This window comes from Triturus cristatus, chromosome 10 (assembly GCF_964204655.1).
Source record: "Triturus cristatus chromosome 10, aTriCri1.1, whole genome shotgun sequence".
NCBI classification, from domain to species: domain Eukaryota; kingdom Metazoa; phylum Chordata; class Amphibia; order Caudata; family Salamandridae; genus Triturus; species Triturus cristatus.
The window spans coordinates 927,017,030-927,036,128 of NC_140593.1; the positions used below are offsets into that span (position 1 = coordinate 927,017,030).

The window sequence follows — 19,099 nt, forward strand, 5'->3', positions numbered from 1 at the left end:
GGCAGGTCCCAGTGGCCGCTCCTCCACTAAGTGTGTGCTGCAATCAACCTTGCATTTTTCTGTATGAGCGAAACTCTATTTCATTTGGTACGGAAGTGCTTTCCACAAAGAACAAAATAACATATTAATTCTATTATACATGTGTTTTTTTTAGTACGACTGTAGATCCGAGGGAGAAGCTCGACATCCTACTGAAGGCGTACAAAGAGATTGAAACTACGGTGTCGCGTGTTGTGGGAAAGGCTTACAGCCTCTCTATGGATGACCTCCTGCCTTTGTTGGTGTATGTGGTGTCACGAGCCAGGTAAAAATCACTGAACTGATCAACTGTGCTCGTTCTTGAGTTTGCTGTTCTTCAGGGATGATAACAAAAATACAGATTTCAATGGGACAGATCAGCAGTGCTGCATTAACAGGAAAGAAAATTCCAAAGATCATCAGATACATCTGATTTGCACTAATTTAGCTACCATTGCCTGTAACTTGCAGCCACTACCTCTTTTCTCTATTTCTTTCTGCATTGCAGAGGAACCCACGCCATAAAAAGGCCCCTCTTTTCTCCCACAGAACCTCCATGGGAGGTGTTGAGTGCCAGTGAAGCAGCACGTTACAAGCAGCACGTTACTTTCTCAAGAAACCGCGCATTGCTGTTTAGTGCCCAGAGCCAGGGGTCTCCAACCGGTCGATCGCGAGCTACCGGTAGCTCTTTCACACCCTGTTAGTAGGTCGCGGCCCAACTTCAACTTTTATACCCTATCGTCATCGTTTTGTTTGGTTTTGAGGCCTTTTGTCTATGCTTCTCTGCCTCCATACGAACCAGCCGCTCACACTGTCTATTTGAGCCTATCAGGGGCGGGGCAGACGTTGGGCCAGCATGAGACGCCTTAGCCTGCCCACGGAGAACCACGAAGCCTGCCTTCTGCTGCCCGGAATCGCGCTATGACAGCCATGCCAAACAATTTGTTAGTGTGCTGTAACCTCTAACCGTCTAACGCATATTAGTGATATATGCACATCCCTGCAAGGACTGGACAATATCACGCATGTGTGTGGCACTTGGCAGGGCTAAGCTGAGTAAATAAAAGTCTCCCGGTCAAGTCCTTTCTTCGTCCGCCGCCTGCAAGTGGCAAAGTGAGGTCTTTTTCTTACGCCTGGGATGAATCCGACCGACTCACTGCCCACTGGAGAGCACTGGGCCAGCAACCCCCCTTTGCTTGCAAAAAAGTCATTTGTTGACACCCACGTGCGCTGTGCAAACTCTGTTGCCTTCCCCAGCAGTGGCTATGATCGTCCTGAAGCAAGAAAGCGCAGAGGAGAGTCAGGGAACACGCTCCACAAGACTACCTCAAACAACAGGCTGAAGGAACCTGATCCCTGGCTTTTATCTAGACTCGAATGCTGAAGTCCTGTCCTGGGCGGCTAAATACTTCTTTTTGTTAATTTAAAGCTCCAAGGCAAACCCTTCTCCCCTGAAACTGAAAGCCCCGGCACAGAACTATATGGGAGCAGCCGCCAAAGTAATCATGAAGCCGTACAGGTAGGAAGTGCGCTCGTCACTTTACTCCTCCTGTTATCAATGTGCTTATAAAATACATGCTCAAACACACAGCTTTAATAATAAACTTTTATAAAACCGCGAGCTTCGTTACGAGGTGCACGGACATTATTTGGAAAGACACATTTCCCTTTCAGAATGGTGTTTCTTCATTAACATATTTAAAAGTCAAATATTCTGGAAACAACATATTTTTCCTTCAATCATTTCTCTTGCTGATATCGCTTTACATTAAAATAAGACACCACATATGTTCGGTAAACACTATGTGAAGAATATACTTTTTAAAGAGTAAGGGATATGAAGAGTAAGGGAGCAGTGAGCAGAGTAATCCTGATAATCTCGAGTTTAAAAGTGCAAACGTTTTTGTAATTGTTTGTTTCAATTCTTCCCACAATTTAAAGAACACTAATATTTTTTGGAAAAATAGGTAATTTCTGACATTCCAAACTCAAAGTGTCAGACATAATACTTTGAAATGTCACACATAAAGCCTATAAATATCCCCCATAAACAAACTGGAACCTTGGCAGCTATGGCTATGATCCTGCGTGATTTAGCAGCCTTGAATGCACAATTGGCTCTACATCCCACAGCACAGGAGATGCAGCGCTTGCCACCTTTGCACAACCAGACAGGCATCAGGATTGTGGTCAAGAGGATTGTTTTTAAAGATGTCTGTGCATGGCGTTATTCAAGGCATCTAAAACGGGAGCAGTGCTTTATTCTTTTTTTTTTTTTTTAAATCCATTTGAAACACTGTTTTAATTTATTCAATCAATTAAAGCAGAGCTGCACAGGCATCTTTTAACTTTTAAATAATGTACCTTGCACGTTGTTCCTGGCCACAAAACGAAACCAAGAACATAATTTTGCATGTTTTTTCATTACATTTTAATGAAATAATGTGAGAATTGTAACATTAAGTTTCTGGCTCCGGATGGTGCCCAGAGAAAACTTCCAAGAGGTACTTTATTTGAAAAATAAATATCTGTAAAACTATGCTTTTCATTTTCTGATATCATGGGAGAAATTTCAAATGAAGTGTTAATTTTATGGTACAATGTACATAAGACTTAACATGTCACTTTAAATTTATTCCATTTTTAAAAAAGTACCTCACCTTTGCATTGGCCATATTTTTCCGTTGTAAATGAGGCCAATAAATTTACAGGAAGAGCTGAGCATAGGACAAGCTTAGGTCTGTGGCCCCTTCCTTGCAAAAACAAAGATTTGAAAATAATGTAAATAGCGGCACAAACGTCATTCAAAATATGATGAATGTGTTGGAAAATCACAATGTTTATTTCTCCTACAGCATTTCATATGAACAACATATTATCTCACTACATTGATAAGCATTTTTAGAAGTAATAGCTTTTGATCATGAAACAGTCATGGTCTCCCACCACTCCTGACGTCAAAGCTATAGTAATGAACTAAGTGGCAAGCCATGTGCACCATCCATGTGGAATAGGTTATTATTACGTGGAACAAATGTATAGTCTTTTAGGAGAGAATTTTGTACCATGCACACCCTAAACTCAGGCATTTCAAGGTCTCGTTCTGTGATAATGTAGACTAGAGAAAGGAGGGAAGATAAATAAAATAATTGTATTGCAGCATTTATATAGTGCTTACAACCCTTATGTGGTGCACTGAAGCACTTACATGGTCAGCAAGTTAATCCTGAGTGGTTGGAAAGGTGTTGTTTTTATTTTGTGTTCCTATGTGGGAAGTCTTTCCATGTTGTGCGTGATCACCACCAATGTGCAATTAAAGAGTTATGGAACATAGTAGTGTGGCGGATGAAAAGGTGTGAGACACAGATGTGCAGTTTATGATTTTTAGTATGCTGACCAGTTTGAACAGCACTGCAGGTCTGTATGATTTGTTATGATAGTAGCCTTCTTAGCTGGTAACTACAGAGGTCAGGAGCACGCAATTTGTTGAAGAGGGAAGCCAGTACTAATACCAGGCTCTCTGGTTTCGTATTATGCATTGCAGACACTAAATGGGTATCTCTTTATCCATAGTCAATGAAGTTGGGCGTGGGGGGACTTGGGGAATAATGTGCAAGTTGTATTGCCTTTAGTAGCTCACGATGATTTTCACAGATCAGAAGTGGCTCTCACTACAGAAAAGGTTGGAGATCCCTGTCACTTCAAGTAGGGATACTGGCGGAATGGGAAGCTGACAGTGTCAAAATTGCTTGTGTACTGCTTTTATTCACATAGGAAAGAGGAGCTGGAAGGGGAACAGAGAGAAAGGTCCTGGCCAAATGGGCGATTTCAAATTTACTAAGAATTCAAAGTGTACACTATAAAACAATAATGTTTTTTTTCTTTAGAATTCAGCATCTAGGAGCCGAGATTCATCTCATTAGAGATTTAATGGATCCTGAAAATGTGGGTGGAATGTTCGATTTCATGCTCACTGCACTGGAGGTAAGATAAGACTGAGACCATGATGCTAATTTAAACAATGTATATATTTTTGTACTTTCTGGCTTGCTTGTAAATCTGAAGGAAAGCCTGAAGACCTTCAGCTTTGGTCAAAGCTAGCAATTATGATGTTGCTATTCTTTCCCATTTTTTTATTTAATGTTCAAATAATCTGACTGGCTTGTTAACATATTCAAACTTAAATAAAAGGAAAACGTTTAGTACATTTATTTAAAACTTAATTATATTGATATGCTAATTAATCTGGAACCTAGCTATCATTGACTAAAGGACCAAAATTTGCAAAAGCTGAGCAGTCGACCATGCCATTTTGCGTAGGCACAGAGACCTAAAAAGAAGACCAATGTGTGCTTAGAGAAGTGAGCGCTTTTTAGTGACAGCAAAAAGCTTATGTGTTTGTCTGTATGAGTCTACTAAGCACTACAAAAAGAAAAGCTCTACACTGGTTGGTTACATGAAGAACAAGAGAACGCGAGATGGTGTTGCCCTTATCCATACTAGATGGTATGTGCGGAATAAGGAGAGGCAAGTGACCCAACAAGCGCATGCATGTCATTAAACAGAGCGAAAGATAGGATATGTCATGGAATAATACCATGAAACAATACAGTCAATAATTTGACCTTACGGAATTTATGAGAGAGAGAAAGAGTGTGTGTGTGTGAGTGTGTGTATTATGATAAACAACGTGAATAAATGGGCACATGAACTATGGAAATAGCATCACTTCCAGTATTGTGAGTACTGTATTGTAAGTGCCCACACAAAGAGAGCAGGCTAAAGACCACACTATCAGCTTTATTGTTGCCAACTAAAAGAAAAGAAAAACTAGACTCAATAGCTCTTCTCCTTGGGCCTCTGCATTAGATATTAGTAGGAAAGCTAGTGAGTTTAAAAAAACTTTGCCTGTCTTATCAATGGCTGCATTCCCCAGACCCTCGTTGCATATTGCCATGCATCAAGGTGTACACACGTCCCTGCTGCCACCCTATGTTTTGCTAACCAATATAAACTGATCGCCCCAGGGACAAGTTAAGGAGAGAGGAAACTAAAGAATTTCTTTAGAAGCACCCAATCTATAGAATAAGCTTCAATTTGAAATACTGTTATGTTCTACTGCCCTTAACTTTGGGAAGGCACTCAGGATTTGTATTTTTGATTAATCCTAGGATTGTGTTCAAATGTATGCAATGTCTGGACGTATGGTAGGAGTCATACACCAATGTCATAGAGGTTGCTTAGGCTTGCCATATCTTCTGTGTTGTTTCATGTGTGGTTGCGGTACATCAATGTCCTGCCATACAACTTTGCAGAAAAATGATTGTAAGATGCTAATTGTGGCTCGCTGTAAAGATCCAGTAGCATAAATCAGCAGTGTACATAGGAACTTTGCTTGTATGGTCATGGTGTGAAGCACATTCTTCATTAGTGGGGTGTGATAAGGTGTGGTATATCATCGAGGGTGTCCTTGCTGTGTCATAATCTGTGTATGCATTTTTAGGGCCATATTACACATTGGGCATCAGGAGCACAACATGTGTTTCTGTCCACGTTTAGCAACCCTGTGCACTTTGGTATTACAGAGGGGCTGCAGATGCTTATGCTTGTGCAGATGCTTCTTTAATATGGATTTGCCAACACAAAATGTTTGCTGGTTCAGCCCTAAGCATGTGTTCCCCCTATTTGCATGAAGACAATGTCCTTTGTAAATAGGGTCATGCTTTCTCTTTGTGCTGTGTTACAGATATGCTCTACTAAAAAACAAGGGCTGTCCTATAAACCACCAAGGCTCCAAGGAAATTAATACAAATAAAGAAATAGGGTTCATTGAAGTATGTTTTAACCCCTTCAGTGCCCATGACGAGCTGGACTCGTCATGGGCCGCGGTGGCGCTGTGCCCATGACGAGTCCAGCTCGTCATAGACCCCGCCCGCTAATTCAACGGCCGGCACAGGGCGGGGAAAGGGGCGGGCACAGAAGGGGTTAATATATTACATTATTCATTCTATTGTTGCCTATATATTGCAACTAAGCCATGAATGTATCATTTGATAATGCCATACAAAGACTATTGCAAGGAATTTGAACAATAAGTAAATTGCAGTGATTTAGAAAAATGTATTGTCAAAACTGCTTAGTTCTTACGAATTCACAGAGTGCAGGTAAAAATACATAGGAGAAAAGTGTATATAGAAAATAAGACAATAGAAAAATCAAAGGCAATTTTCTTTCCTGGGTGATCTCCAGTGCCTAAGCTGTTGCAGGAGCAGGCATTTCAATAGAGCTGCACACAAGACTGGCTTATCGCAGGTGGTATACAAAGCAGGATAAGTGGAATACTGCAATTTATGGTGTACAGGAAGGGTGTGAGGTGAGGATGCTAGGAACTACTCATAAATGGTATGCTGTAGAAGTGATAGCTCACATAACTCTTTCCAGTGCATTGGTAGTGATGTCAGATGTGTCCCCTTTAACAGGAATGTGGCCTTTTAATTTGAGCTCTTCCATTCCTAAAATATTCATTTGAAGAATGCTTTTGCTTTCTGTGTTTCCACTGCAATGACTAAGCACCATACACACAAAAGGAACAGAAGCTAAATTCCTATCTAGCCTCATCCCACAGGGAATTGCAGCACACGGAACCAAAAAGTCCGAAGGTTATAGACAGAAAGGCCTCACCCACATTTTTGTGCAAGTGTTATCATCAGCCTGTTCACCCCACCATGTTAGGACAAGAACATGATAAAGTGATTCTGGTTAATGGAGCAGTCCAGATTGTATTCTAAAACTACTTCTTCAAGTTAAAACAACAATCTTGGATGCTAGTATTAGTCAATGTCTCAAACATCTGTCAGAGTAATTAATTGCAAACATGTTTCAGCCACCAAAAAACTATACCTTTGTAAAGAAAGGGAGGGTCCAGGGCCTTCGTCAGGGCAAAAACAGTAACCCTACAGTCCATACTGCATGCATGCCCATGCACTTGGGTAAAAATAAGTCTTACTTCTAATCATCTGGTATCCGTCTAATACCTGCATTAAGAAATCAAAGTTAAAACCTCAGTTGAATCTTTATACCTTGTCAACAACTCGATGTTGAAGTCCCAGCGGTGAGTTTCAGTGGCTGTTCAACAATCATTCAAAGTCATGATTAGCTCATGTCGCACCTGGTAAAAGAATATTGTCATATAGATGTCATGCATGAAGATAGACACGACGAGCATGCTCAACTCATGCTACCCCCACTTACCCTATAATTTTAAGGATCCAGGTCAACAAGTCCCATTGGTGGGGGACGACTCCTGTAGTCACACACTAGAGGTAATTGTTTTTTAAAAAGACAAGAAATCGAAGACAGATGAGATAGACTCAATCTGGTTTAAAGACAGAAAACTTTCTTGTCCGGAAGGTACAGGTATGAAAGGTATATATGTCAGAGCAAAGGGTCACGCCTCTCATAGTTGAACTGTAGTCAACCTTTAGAAATCAAGTGGAGGTGTTTGTAGTAGTCTACTGAATGTTGGTTTTGGTTCCCAGTCTGGCCCTTGTCCAGTGAGTCCAGAAAGCAATGCCATGGCGTGCTCGGGGATGATGGGAGGTTTAGTACAGTTGTGTCCTTCTGACACTTAATGTTCTGTTTAGGGATATTGAGCCTGTATCATTAGCATCTCCATGATGGTAGATGAAACTGACATTAATACCTTATCAGTGTGAAAAAAGAGAGAAACCCCTCAAAACAAGGGGACAGAGTTTAAGCAACCAAACAATATAAAAGATTCCCCTTGCTAGATTATTTAAGCAATAAATACACTCACATTCAGTCCCCACAATCAAACAAATTTAGTAACACATGAATTTTTAAACACATAGATCATTTAATTATATATTTATTAAATATACATCCAGTAAAAGATTATTGCATAGCACAATCAATGTACCTAATTAACTAAGATGACATAAAAACAAATATTGAACACAATATTAGGAGAAGGGGGAGAATTAAAAACAAATCCAATCCGTTTCTCAATGAGAAGATACACTCCCACTTAGGGGCTGATTACAATGTTGTGCCGAAACTTTCCGCCCAACACCTACGGACTACTGTCTACTCTTAAAATATAAAAAGAAAACTTTTAATGCAATCCATTTAACTGGCTGCATTTAAAAAAAATGATTGCTTTATTTAAAGGCAATCACGCAAATGGTGGTCTGCTGACTCCAGCAGGCCACCATCCCCGTGATTTTAGCGATTCCTAGGGGGTCGCAAATTTCGACCTACCTCATTAATATTTATGAGGTAGGCCATTTGCGTCCCCTTAGGAATCGCAGAAAGTGTACCACACTCTTTCATGCATGCCATTTTGCGATTCCCTAATTGCGAATCGCAAAGATTCGCAATTAGGGAATCACAAAACTTTTTTTGATACATCTGGCCTTTGGACCCTTAAAAACATAGGGTAAGTGGTAGCCCAAGTTGTGCATGCTCATGTGTTTATGTTCACGCATAATATATATGATAATACTGTGACACAAGCTAATCATGACATTGAATGGTTGTTGGACAGGCACAGAAACTCAGCACAGGATCTTCAACATCCAGTTGTGGAAAAAGTATTTTTGCAGAACACTGCTGGAGAACCAATTCCAAGGCCCAGGACTGGAGGGGGCACCTCAGACAAGGGTAGGACTCACAGATTGCAGAGTTCAGCAGCACCTGCAGAGTTGCAAGAAGTCTTTTGTGACCCTGAGACTTCAGAGAACAGGAGGCAAGCCAACAAGTCCTTGGAGAAGCTTGGGTTCAAGGATGTAAAGAGCAGGTCCAGTCCCTCTCAATCCCAGGCAAGAAATAGCAGGCAGTAGGCCAACACAGCAAAGCAGGTTGCAAAGCAGGTACCAAAGTGGTAGACGATGCAAGGTGTCTAGTATATATACCCAGATATGCCACTGCAGTGAGGAAGACATCAAAGTGGCCTTTGAAGATAAGGTCACTGCCTTTCCTGCTCTGGCTCCAGACGCAATCAATCAATCAGGGTTGATAAAGCGTGCTGCTCACCCGTAAGGGTCTCAAGGCGCTAGGGAGGGAAAGGTAGGGCTTCTCCGGTCAGTCGAAAAGCCAGGTCTTGAGAGCCCGTCTGAAAGTGTGCAGTGTTGGCGAGCATCTTATTTCTACTGGGAGAGTGTTCCAAGCTGTGGCTGCGGTATATGAGAAAGCTCTCCCTCCAGCTCTGCTCCGGTGGATGCGTGGGACCACTGCTAGCGCGAGGTCGGCTGAACGGAGGTTCCGCTTGGGTGCGTGGAAGCTCATTCGGTTGTTGAGGTATTTGGGTCCGATGTTGTTGAGGGATTTGTAGGCATGTGTGAGTAGTTTGTAGGTGACCCTCTTCTCGACGGGGAGCCAGTGGTGTTCTCGCAGGTGTGGAGTCATGTGTTCGTGGCGCGGTGTCCCTAGGATGAGCCTGGCCGCCGCGTTTTGGATGGTTTGGAGTTTGAGTAGTAGGGATTTGTTGATTCCGGCGTAGAGGGCTTTGCCGTAGTCGAGCCTGCTGGTGATGAGTGCGTGGGTGACGGTCTTTCTGCAGTCTGGGGGGATCCACTTGAAGGTCTTACGTAGGATCCGGAGGCAGTTGAAGCTGGTGGAGGAGATAGTGTTGATTTGGCGGTTCATGGAAAGGGAAGAGTCGAGGATTATACCGAGGTTCCGAGCGTGGTCCGTCGGGGTGGGTGGGGGTCCCAGGGCGGGAGGCCACCAGGAGTCGCTCCAGGCGGAGGGGCGGGGTCCAAAGATGAGAACCTCGGTCTTTTCGGAGTGGAGTTTGAGGCAGCTGTCCTTCATCCAGGTGGCCACCTTTTTCATTCCTTCCTGGAAGCTGCGTCTAGTGTCTTCTGGGTTGCTGGTGAGGGAGAGGAGGAGCTGGGTGTCATCATCGTAGGACACAATGCTGAGCCCGTGCTGTCTGACGATTGCGGCGATGGGGGTCATGTAGATGTTGAAGAGAGTCGGGCTCAGAGAAGATCCTTTGGGAACTCCGCAGATGATGTCGGTGGGTTTGGAGAGGAAGGGGAGGAGCCTGACCCTCTGTGTTCTATCGGAGAGGAAGGATCTGATCCAGTTGAGGGCGTCTCCCTGAATTCCCGCGTTGTGGAGCCTGGTGGTTAGTGTGCGGTGTGAGACGGTGTCGAAAGCCGCGGAGAGGTCCAGGAGGATGAGGGCTGCGGTGTGGCCCTGGTCGAGCAACATACGGATGTCGTCGGTGGTGGCGATCAGGGCTGTCTCGGTGCTGTGGTTCCTGCGGAAACCGGATTGGGAGGGGTCAAGGATGTAGTTATCTTCGATGAAGGTTGTCAGCTGGACGTTCACGAGCCTTTCTGTGACTTTGGCAGCGAAGGGGAGGAGGGAGATGGGTCGGTAGTTCTTGAGGTCAGTCGGGTCGGCCGATGGTTTTTTGAGGAGGGGCTTCACTTCCGCGCGTTTCCAGTCCATGGGGCAGGAGCCGGAGGCTAGGGAGGAGTTGATGGTGCGGGCAAGCTCTGGAGCGATGGCCGTGGAGGCTCTGTGGAAGATCTGCGGGGGCAGGGGTCTGTGGGTGCCCTGAGTGAGTTTTCTTCATGGTGGTGGCAATAGGTTCGATGGATGCGGAGTTCCAGGTGGTGATGGTTGGTTTGGAGGTGGTAGTGGTCGTAGGGCTGAAGGCATTCGTTGGCTCGTTGAAGTTGTCGTAAAGGGTCATGATCTTCTGGTGGAAGAAGGTGCTGAGCTTGTTGCAGAGATCTTGGGATGGTGTGATGTCAGAGGCTTCGCATGAGGGTTTGGTGAAATGCTTGATGATGTTGAAGAGTTCCCTTGTGTTGGCTGAGTTGGTGTTGATTTTTTCCCTGATGAAGGTTCTTTTGGTGTCCCTTATCAGCTGGTGGTAGTTCTTCATGGCGATCTTGTGGTCTGTGTGGGCTCCAGTGGTCTTCTGGTTCCTCCACGTTTTCTCGAGGCGCCTGCAGGCGCGTCTGGCGTCTAGGAGTATGGTGGTGAACCAGGCAGCCTTAGGAGGGCGTTTGGTGGTTGTCTGCCGGAGAGGGGCCAGTTTATCGGCGCAGCTGGTGATCCATCGGGGGAGTTCCTTGGCGGCAGCGGCGGTGGCTGAGGGGGGGTCGCGGAGGAGGGTGGTGTTAAGAAGGTCTTCGCTGATCTTACTCCAGTTCCATCGAGGCGGGCGCGGGGCTTGTTTGGGTGCGGTCCTGGAAGTGAAAGTGAAATGGATGCAGTGGTGGTCTGTCCAGGGGTGCCGGGTGGTGTGGGTGAACCTGATGTTCGACCCTTCTGCGAAGATGGGGTCCAGAGTGTATCCTGCAATGTGGGTGGAAGTGTTTACCAGTTGATTGAGTCCCAGGTTGGCGAGATTCTCAAGTAGCGCGTTGGAATTGGGGTCCTGGCGGTTCTCGTGGTGGAAATTTAGATCTCCTAGCAGAATGTAGTCCGTGGGGGTGATGGTGTGGGATGCGGCGAGTTCTGTGATGGTGGTAGTGGATTGGGCGAGAGGTCCTGGTGGTCTGTAGATGAGTGTGCCCTGTAGCGTTGTCCTGGGGTTGGTGTGGATCTGGAAGTGGAGGTGTTCTATGCTGGGAAGAGCGCTGCTTGGGCTGGAGGTGGAGAATTGGAGTGAGGTTTTGTGAGCGATGGCGAGGCCTACCCCCGGGCGATTAGGGCGGTCAATTCTCTTGAGCTTGTAGCCGTCTGGTATAGCCGTGGCGATGTCTGGTCCGGAGCTTGCGTTAGTCCAGGTCTCTGTGAAGAAGGCAACGTCAGGAGCGAGAGTGTCGAGTAAGTCCCATATCTCTATGGCGTGCCGGTGAAGGGATCGTACGTTGAGAAGGATGCAGTTAATGGTGTTGGCGGGCTTGGCGGCAGGTGGTACTTTGCTGGCGACTGGCGTGGCGTCCATGGAGAAGGTGCTTCGGCAGTGAGCGCAAGAGAAGGCTCCTTGAGTGTTGACGGGTGAGGCTTGTGCGCAGGGGTATGCAATTCTTGGTGTGGGGACAGGCACAGTGCTATTCAGGTACAAGTGTCAGCTCCTCCCTCTCAATCTACCTCAGGAAGGCCCATCAGCCTGGTGATGGGCCAGCAGGATGCAAATGTCACACCCCTTCTCCCTTTGTGTGACTGTCTAGGGGAATGCACAAAGTCCAGCTGTCACCCAACCCAGACGTGTAATCAGAGACAGGCATGGGTACAGAGTGGTTAAAGTAAGAAAATACCAATTTTCTAAAAGTGGCATTTTCAGACTTACAATTTCCAATTCGACTTCACCATACATTGTGTTTTTAAATTGTGAGTCCAGAGACACCAAACTCCAAATCTCTATCTCTTTCTAATTGGAAATTACACTCAAAAGATGTTTTAAGGGAATCCCATTGTTAACCTACGAGAGAAATAGGCCTTACAGACCAGGTTAAGGTCATGGTTAGTCGAGGTTCTGGCTCTCTTAAATTAAGGTTTTATGTCAATATAAAAGTGGTCACTGTATTGGTATATAGCCTATCTTGGTGCTATAAGTCAATTTTACCTTTACTCAATCAATCATGGTGAACCAGAGACATGGAGTCATCTGGTCATAAATTCCTTTATAATGTTCTTACATATTAGCCCTTCATTTCTGCGTAAGTAATGATCTCATGTATTCTCATTTTTGAATTTGAAAATAGAAGCACAGTATTGTATGATTTATAATGTAAAGAGAAATATCAAATTTGATACCGTATTAAACATTGTTTTCTTTTACCCTGCAGTCCTGCTACGAATATATTCAGAATGAACAGTCAAAGTCCTCTCAAGTTCCTTGAACGGACATATGGGAATATTTCAAAGCCAGGGGATGATTATTTTATAATATGACAAAGATGTATAAGGTCGGAGAAGCAAAACATCTTTGGAATTCATGCCATGGATACCCAACAATCCGTTTTTTATTCAAACTACTGCCGTCCATACCTACGCCATGTCAATATCTTGAAATAATGCTATTCATAAAACCATAAACAAGTTTTATAAGGGAAAACACTACAACTACACTACTGATATTGAGACTAGCAATTGTTATTTATATTAATGTTTTGCAGAATCTACTTTGTAATCTGCTCTCAGTGTAATAGAAGCAGAGGGTGGGCCAGGATGCTGTGCATTCTACGTTGTATCTACAAAAAGGTTTCTCATTTGTTAAGTTATTTGCATACTACTTAATAACAACATTCAGGCCACTTCAAAGCACCACTTTTAGTGGCTTGAATGGTGACCAAGGCACATGGAGTTTAGACATTTTACTCAGGTTGGCAGAATATTATCAGATAGGAAAGCTGGATTAGAAATCCAGTGCCATATGTATGATGTCCAAATTTAAATTTGTATCGAATCATAATTTGAAAATCACAATTCCTAATGTATGAAAGTTTTAAAGTCTAATTAGCGATTCACAGAGGGTCAAAAACCAACCTACCTCACAAATATTAATTAGGGGGGTTTCAATATGCGACCCACTAGGAATTGGCACAATAACAGGGTCAGCAGGCCACCATGTCTGTGACTGCTTTTTAATAAAGCAATCTTTTTTTTAAATGCAGCCTGGTTCCCTTAACCTCTTCTATGCCCATGACGAGATAGTCTCGTCATGGAGCGCGGTTGCGCTGTGCCCATGACGAGACTATCTCGTCATGGACCCCGCCCGCTAATACAACGCCCGGCACAGGAGGGGGAAAGAGCGGGGCACTGAAGGGGTTAAAGGAAAGAGCACTGCATTTAAAGAGGAAAGTTTATTTCTTTTCTTTTGTTTGTTTAAGAAGACGCAGTGTTCCTGTGGGCCACTGCCTTCTGTTAAGCGCACATGTCGGTTTACATTCACAAAGGGGAAGGGGTCTCTAGTTGATCCAGCCTACTCACTGCTAGGAATATCGAATCCAGTGGAACTTAACATGCTTTAGTGGGAGCTGGTCAAGGATAGCTGCAACTATTTTTATTTTGATTCACCCAGAGAATCTGAAAATCCACAAGCAACAAGACAGATCACAAAGCTTTTCTCACATGGATAGGTCTTTTACCAGGGCTTTAAAACTGCTGATTTCCAGATTTTTTGTAAATCTCTGTATGAACTAAAATGCACTAAAGACTTGTATATTTAAATGCGTATGAACATGGCAACATAATCTTTCTTTGTAAAACGAATTTAATATATTGATTATAATTATATTTTGAAAAAATTGATTGAGATGCAATATTTTGTGACTAGGACAATGCAAATGATTTTTTCTGACATTTAATATGACGTATTGCAGCACAGAGATGAGAATTGTATATTTTGTAAATTGTGTATGATAATGTTGTGCTTGGAACTCACCAATTTTTGTAATTATTCAGTTTTTAAGTTTGCATGGATTCTTCTCTCCTAAAACCAGTGAGCAGTGTTCTGCACTTCAACAGAACAAAAACATAGGCATCCAGTCGCCTTTTTGGTTTCAAAATCCTACAATGTTTAGGCCTCGATATTTGAAAAATGGGATTTGCTCGTAGCATATTAATTGATGCCCTGTGCTCTCTATTGTTACTGAATTACTGTTTTTGGGGGGAAAGTATAAAGAAGGGTTGAGCACATGGCAAATACTACGTAAGCCTGCAATGGCACAGTCTTTTATTACTTGGGGGGTCATTCTGATGGCTCATCGGATGCGGTCCGACGCCATCTGCTTCTGTGGTCCCACCAATGCATTACAATCGTTTGGTCATAGGCAGCAGGTGGAGGGACATTACAATACTTTCCTACGGGCTCAAAGTCGGACCGTCAGAGGTTCAGTGATCCCTATAATAGGGGCAGTGCCTGCTCAGGACCCGCCATAGGGATTTCAATGTCCCTTTCCGTGTGCCCTTTCATGGCGGTTTGCCTGCCATGAAAAGGCATGCGGAAAGTGACATTGGGGACACCTAGTGCCCCCCTTTCCCTTGGCCCTATGGTGCTTCCAAAACATCCCTGCACCGTGTGGCAAGCTCCACATGGGGCCTGCCACACGGTGCAGGGATGTTTTTAAAGTGTATATTTTCTAATGCTGCTTGTGCCGCAGCCCAAAGCACAAGCCATAATAGAAAATATACACTTTGCGGACTCCATGAAGGCGGTTGCATCGTAATGAGGGCAGTGGGCCCGCCGACTCCTTGTTGGGAGGTCCCTTTTCCGCTAGGGTGCTGGTCAGACCAGAGTCTGACCGGCATCGTAATTATGCCCTTTATTTATAAAAGAGTGCAGCTGTATAAGAAGGCATTCTAACCCAGGGCCATACTCCCAGACCATCTAATTTATATAAATTAATGGCATAGCTGTAAGGATTTTTCCACTGTGAAGATAAGAAAAGGTAGATGCCTCCGCAAAGGAAGGGCTCACAGTCCACTTGGGTCCAATGCAGCTTCAGTACTTTATGTATCACCCTCTGAAAGGTGTTGCACGCAGCTCACATGAATTCCAACATTTCCCAGTGCAACTATAAGACCACTTGGGTGGTAAACAAAGTCTGGTAAATTTATTTGATACTTCATTACAATCGGTCCATGCCCTCATTTGTAATGAAACTCAGTAATGATCATGGTGTGCTTTGTAGTGGCCAAAAGGTGCCACCAGGGTACTTTACAAATACAGAAATAAATTAGGTGCCACTCAGGTTTGCACTTCTAAAATACTTATTTATTGTGAACCTACCAGGAAAGCAAGACACCAGCCTGTGTGGGGTTTAACTGAGTGGGCTCCGGCTTTATTGTGCCTTACGTCCTGGTTTCAAGGGCAGGCATTCAAAGTTCTGAAACTGCCGTAAGTCATCTGTGTGCAAATCAACTTGGTTCTTTTTTATTTTCAGTTGTTTATGCTTGTTATTCTCTGAAGAACTTTAAGTGTGTTTTCATGTAAAAGTGTTTTAATGGTTCATTAGGTATGAAAGTTTGTAAATATAATAAAATAAGGCAAACAAGTTATTTTATGTTGATTATTTTCATTGGACACTTCCACCACCAAGAATAATGGTCTGCAAGGCAAATTAGCACAGGCTTACCAATGTATCTAATGCCTGCCTGCAAGCAACACTCACTTTAGTGCCAGCCAAATATATTGAAAGCAAATTAAAATACAACAATGTAATTACAAAAACTAACGCATAAGATAATGATGTCTTTGTGTTGGAAAAACCCCACTCCCACGCCTGAAGAGGTTGGTGGTAACGGGGTCTTTCCAGGACATACACAGTGGTAGCTTGGCTCGAGTGGTCAGGGGTCAGGCACCGTGTTAAGCATACGCAATACCCATACAATAACCATGCGTGCATCCGTTCCAAAAATGACACTACACCTTAAAAATTATGAAAATATCTCTGTTTATCTTCTTTTTCTCTTAGTTACTGATTAAATAAATAATAACACAATCACCATATACAAGTCTTTTTCTGTGGAAGGGTACATCAAATATATACTGTCTTAATGATTCAATAAATAGGGGAGATCATAAATAATTAAGGCATAAATATAAGTGCATTACATACAGGCAATTAAATATTATGAGGCAATAAATACTGCAAGCCAATAAATATTGTGCGACAATAAATACTGTGGAACAATAAATACAGTGAAGCAATAAATAGGTTAATTACAATAAATACAGTGCTCTCAATAAATAATTAAAAGCTGACAGTGACACTCATAGAATCAGATCACATTCAGATTTCTATGGGCTGATTTGGCCCAGCCACAGCTTGTGGTTATGTGGATGGCTTGAGGGTGTCTATTCCCTGGCTTGGACAAGGCTGAGGCCCAAACTGAGGTAGATAAAGGGGGGAGATTCTAGAGACCTGGCTCTCTCACTCTACACAACCCCTCTGAATTAGTCTCAGCTCACCCCTGGCACAATCAAGCTGGTTCCAGCACCTCTCTAGCCCCTAGGGTAGTCTCTCAGGATTCCACAGGGCCTCAGGCGCCCTCTATTCCACTTACTGCCCTTTTTCTGAAGCTCCGACGCCGCTGGAGTCGTGTCGACGCCGTGAGGCGGTTCCGGTTCGATGTCGGCGGCCTCGGCGCAATGTCAGTTCTTGACGACGCCGGTAGGCGGTTCCGGTTCGATGTCGGCGGCCTCGGCTCGATCTCGACCTCCGGTTCGATGACGTCGGGCAGTCTTGGCTCGATGTCGACTTCGGGCGGCTCCGGTCCGATGGCGATCTCAGGTTCGATGACGTCGGCCGGCCTTGGCTCGATGTCGTCTTCCGGCGGCTCTGGAGTGCGATCCCCACTCCCGACCTCCGGTGCTCCTCTCCTCAGGTTCCGGCGACTCCGGAGTGCGACCTCCACTCCCGACCTCCGGTGCTCCTCTCCAAGACATCATAGACTCTGACAGTGAGAACAGCAATGACATTTTTGTGAATGAAGGCATTCTGCATCCATCTCATACCCAATGTTCATCTACACACAAGACCAGTACAGGAATGGTTTAGCAGTCATTGGTCTCAAGAGAAGGGGGACTGGGAAAATCCAATGCTTGTTTCCAGCGATTGAGTCACGCATGGGCCAGGGAGCACATTTCAAACAGCTGACTGAAAAAGGTCACTGGTCTCCAAAGGAGGCAGTAAATCACACAAGTCACCTAGAACTGATGACAGTATTTCTGGCACTAAAAACATTTCAATGTCAGGTTCAAAATCAAGCAGTGCAAATAATATTGGAAAAGACAACAACAATATTCTATATAAACAAACAATGGGGACCATTCTAATATGGCACTGGCAATACAAAAGACTTGCTCTCATAGTCCATCATGTTCTAGGGCAGTGGTTCCCAAAGTGTGCGCCGCGGCACCCCGGTGCGCCGCGATTAGAAGCCAGGGGCGCAGCGCCACCGCGCAGGATGTGGGAGATTGCAGCCGCAGCTCCGATCCCCAGCAGCATTGGAGAGGCACAGCGGGATGGCAACACTCACACCTTCAGCCCCGACATGAGCTGTTAAGTCGTGTTTGAAGGTGACTGAGAGGGAGGGGCTGCAGCTTCGGTCGCAGGGGCATCTTTTCAGATGCAAACAACCCTGAATGCGTCCTGTCATGTCTCTGCAATTTAGAGGGGCCTCACACATTCCCTTCCTGCCCAGGGCCATAAAAATCGTAGAACAGGCCCTGATTACACCGAGTCAGCACGTGGTTCTCTCCACAGAGTTTAATTCATGTCACTAAATTGTAAGAAAACCTCGGTTCTTCAAACATGCAGTCTAAAATGTAATAAAATAAAGACATGGCACAATCGCACCCACACTGATTAACAAAGTACGGAGGACAATCCGTTAAATCAGTTCTCCTTTAAGTACTGTACATCACAGTGGGGGATGGCAAAACTAACATTTTTGACAGAGACCCTGTCGTCTCGTTGTCTTGTCCAGGAGGGGGTGAGGAGCCCTACCCCACCTTGGAAGAGACAAAGATGATAGTAGAATACTGCATGCCCACCCCTGTGCCCACCCTGGTGGATCCTGTTCCCCCTCATGTGATGGCTCCTGTCCCCCCCCCCAAAACCTGTGATGGCTCCTGTCCCCTCCCCCCCTATGGTGGATCCTGTCTCCGCCCTGGGTGGTTTCTGTCCCAGTCCTGGAATGGCTCCTGCAGCGAGGGTGAAGTTCTTGATGGGCCGCTTCTCAAAAAGGCTCAGCTCAAAATTAATATGAAAAGGTGAGCGAGTGAGTAAGTGAAGGGATGGGTGGATGGCTGGATGAATTAGTGAAAGGGTGAATGAATGAATGAAAGATTGAATAGATGGAGAATGAGAGGATGGATGGATGGATGGATGAGTGAGTGGAAGGATGGATGAGAGAAAAGGTAAATAGCTGGATGTATGGGTCGAAGGGTTGCTGGATGGGTAAAAGGGTGGATGGATGAGTGAAGGGATGGATGAGTGAAAGGATGGATGTGTGAAAAGGTGGATGATGAGTGAGTAAGTGGGAGGATGGAGGTGTGAAATTATGGATGGATTGATGAATTTATAAGTGCAAGGGTGAATGGATGGATGGATGAGTGAAAGGGTGGATGTAAGGATGGATG

General features: G+C 44.5%; 1 protein-coding gene across 7 annotated transcripts in view; it reads left to right on the forward strand.

Annotated features, from left to right (window-relative positions):
• ALS2CL (ALS2 C-terminal like) overlaps window positions 1–16,011 on the forward strand; it is a 573,008-nt gene extending 556,997 nt beyond the window's left edge. For 4 of the 7 annotated variants that reach the window (XM_085628751.1, XM_085628755.1, XM_085628753.1 and 1 more), the window contains 3 exons: window positions 155–304; window positions 3,906–4,002; window positions 12,798–14,344. In XM_085628751.1, the coding sequence (XP_085484877.1) occupies window positions 155–304; window positions 3,906–4,002; window positions 12,798–12,851 (301 nt within the window). In that variant the 3' untranslated portion in view covers window positions 12,852–14,344. Of the gene's footprint in view, window positions 1–154; window positions 305–3,905; window positions 4,003–12,797 lie in introns of all 7 variants that reach the window. The other 3 variants (XM_085628757.1, XM_085628756.1, XM_085628758.1) reach the window with 1 other exon arrangement.
• Window positions 16,012–19,099: the final 3,088 nt, after the last annotated feature.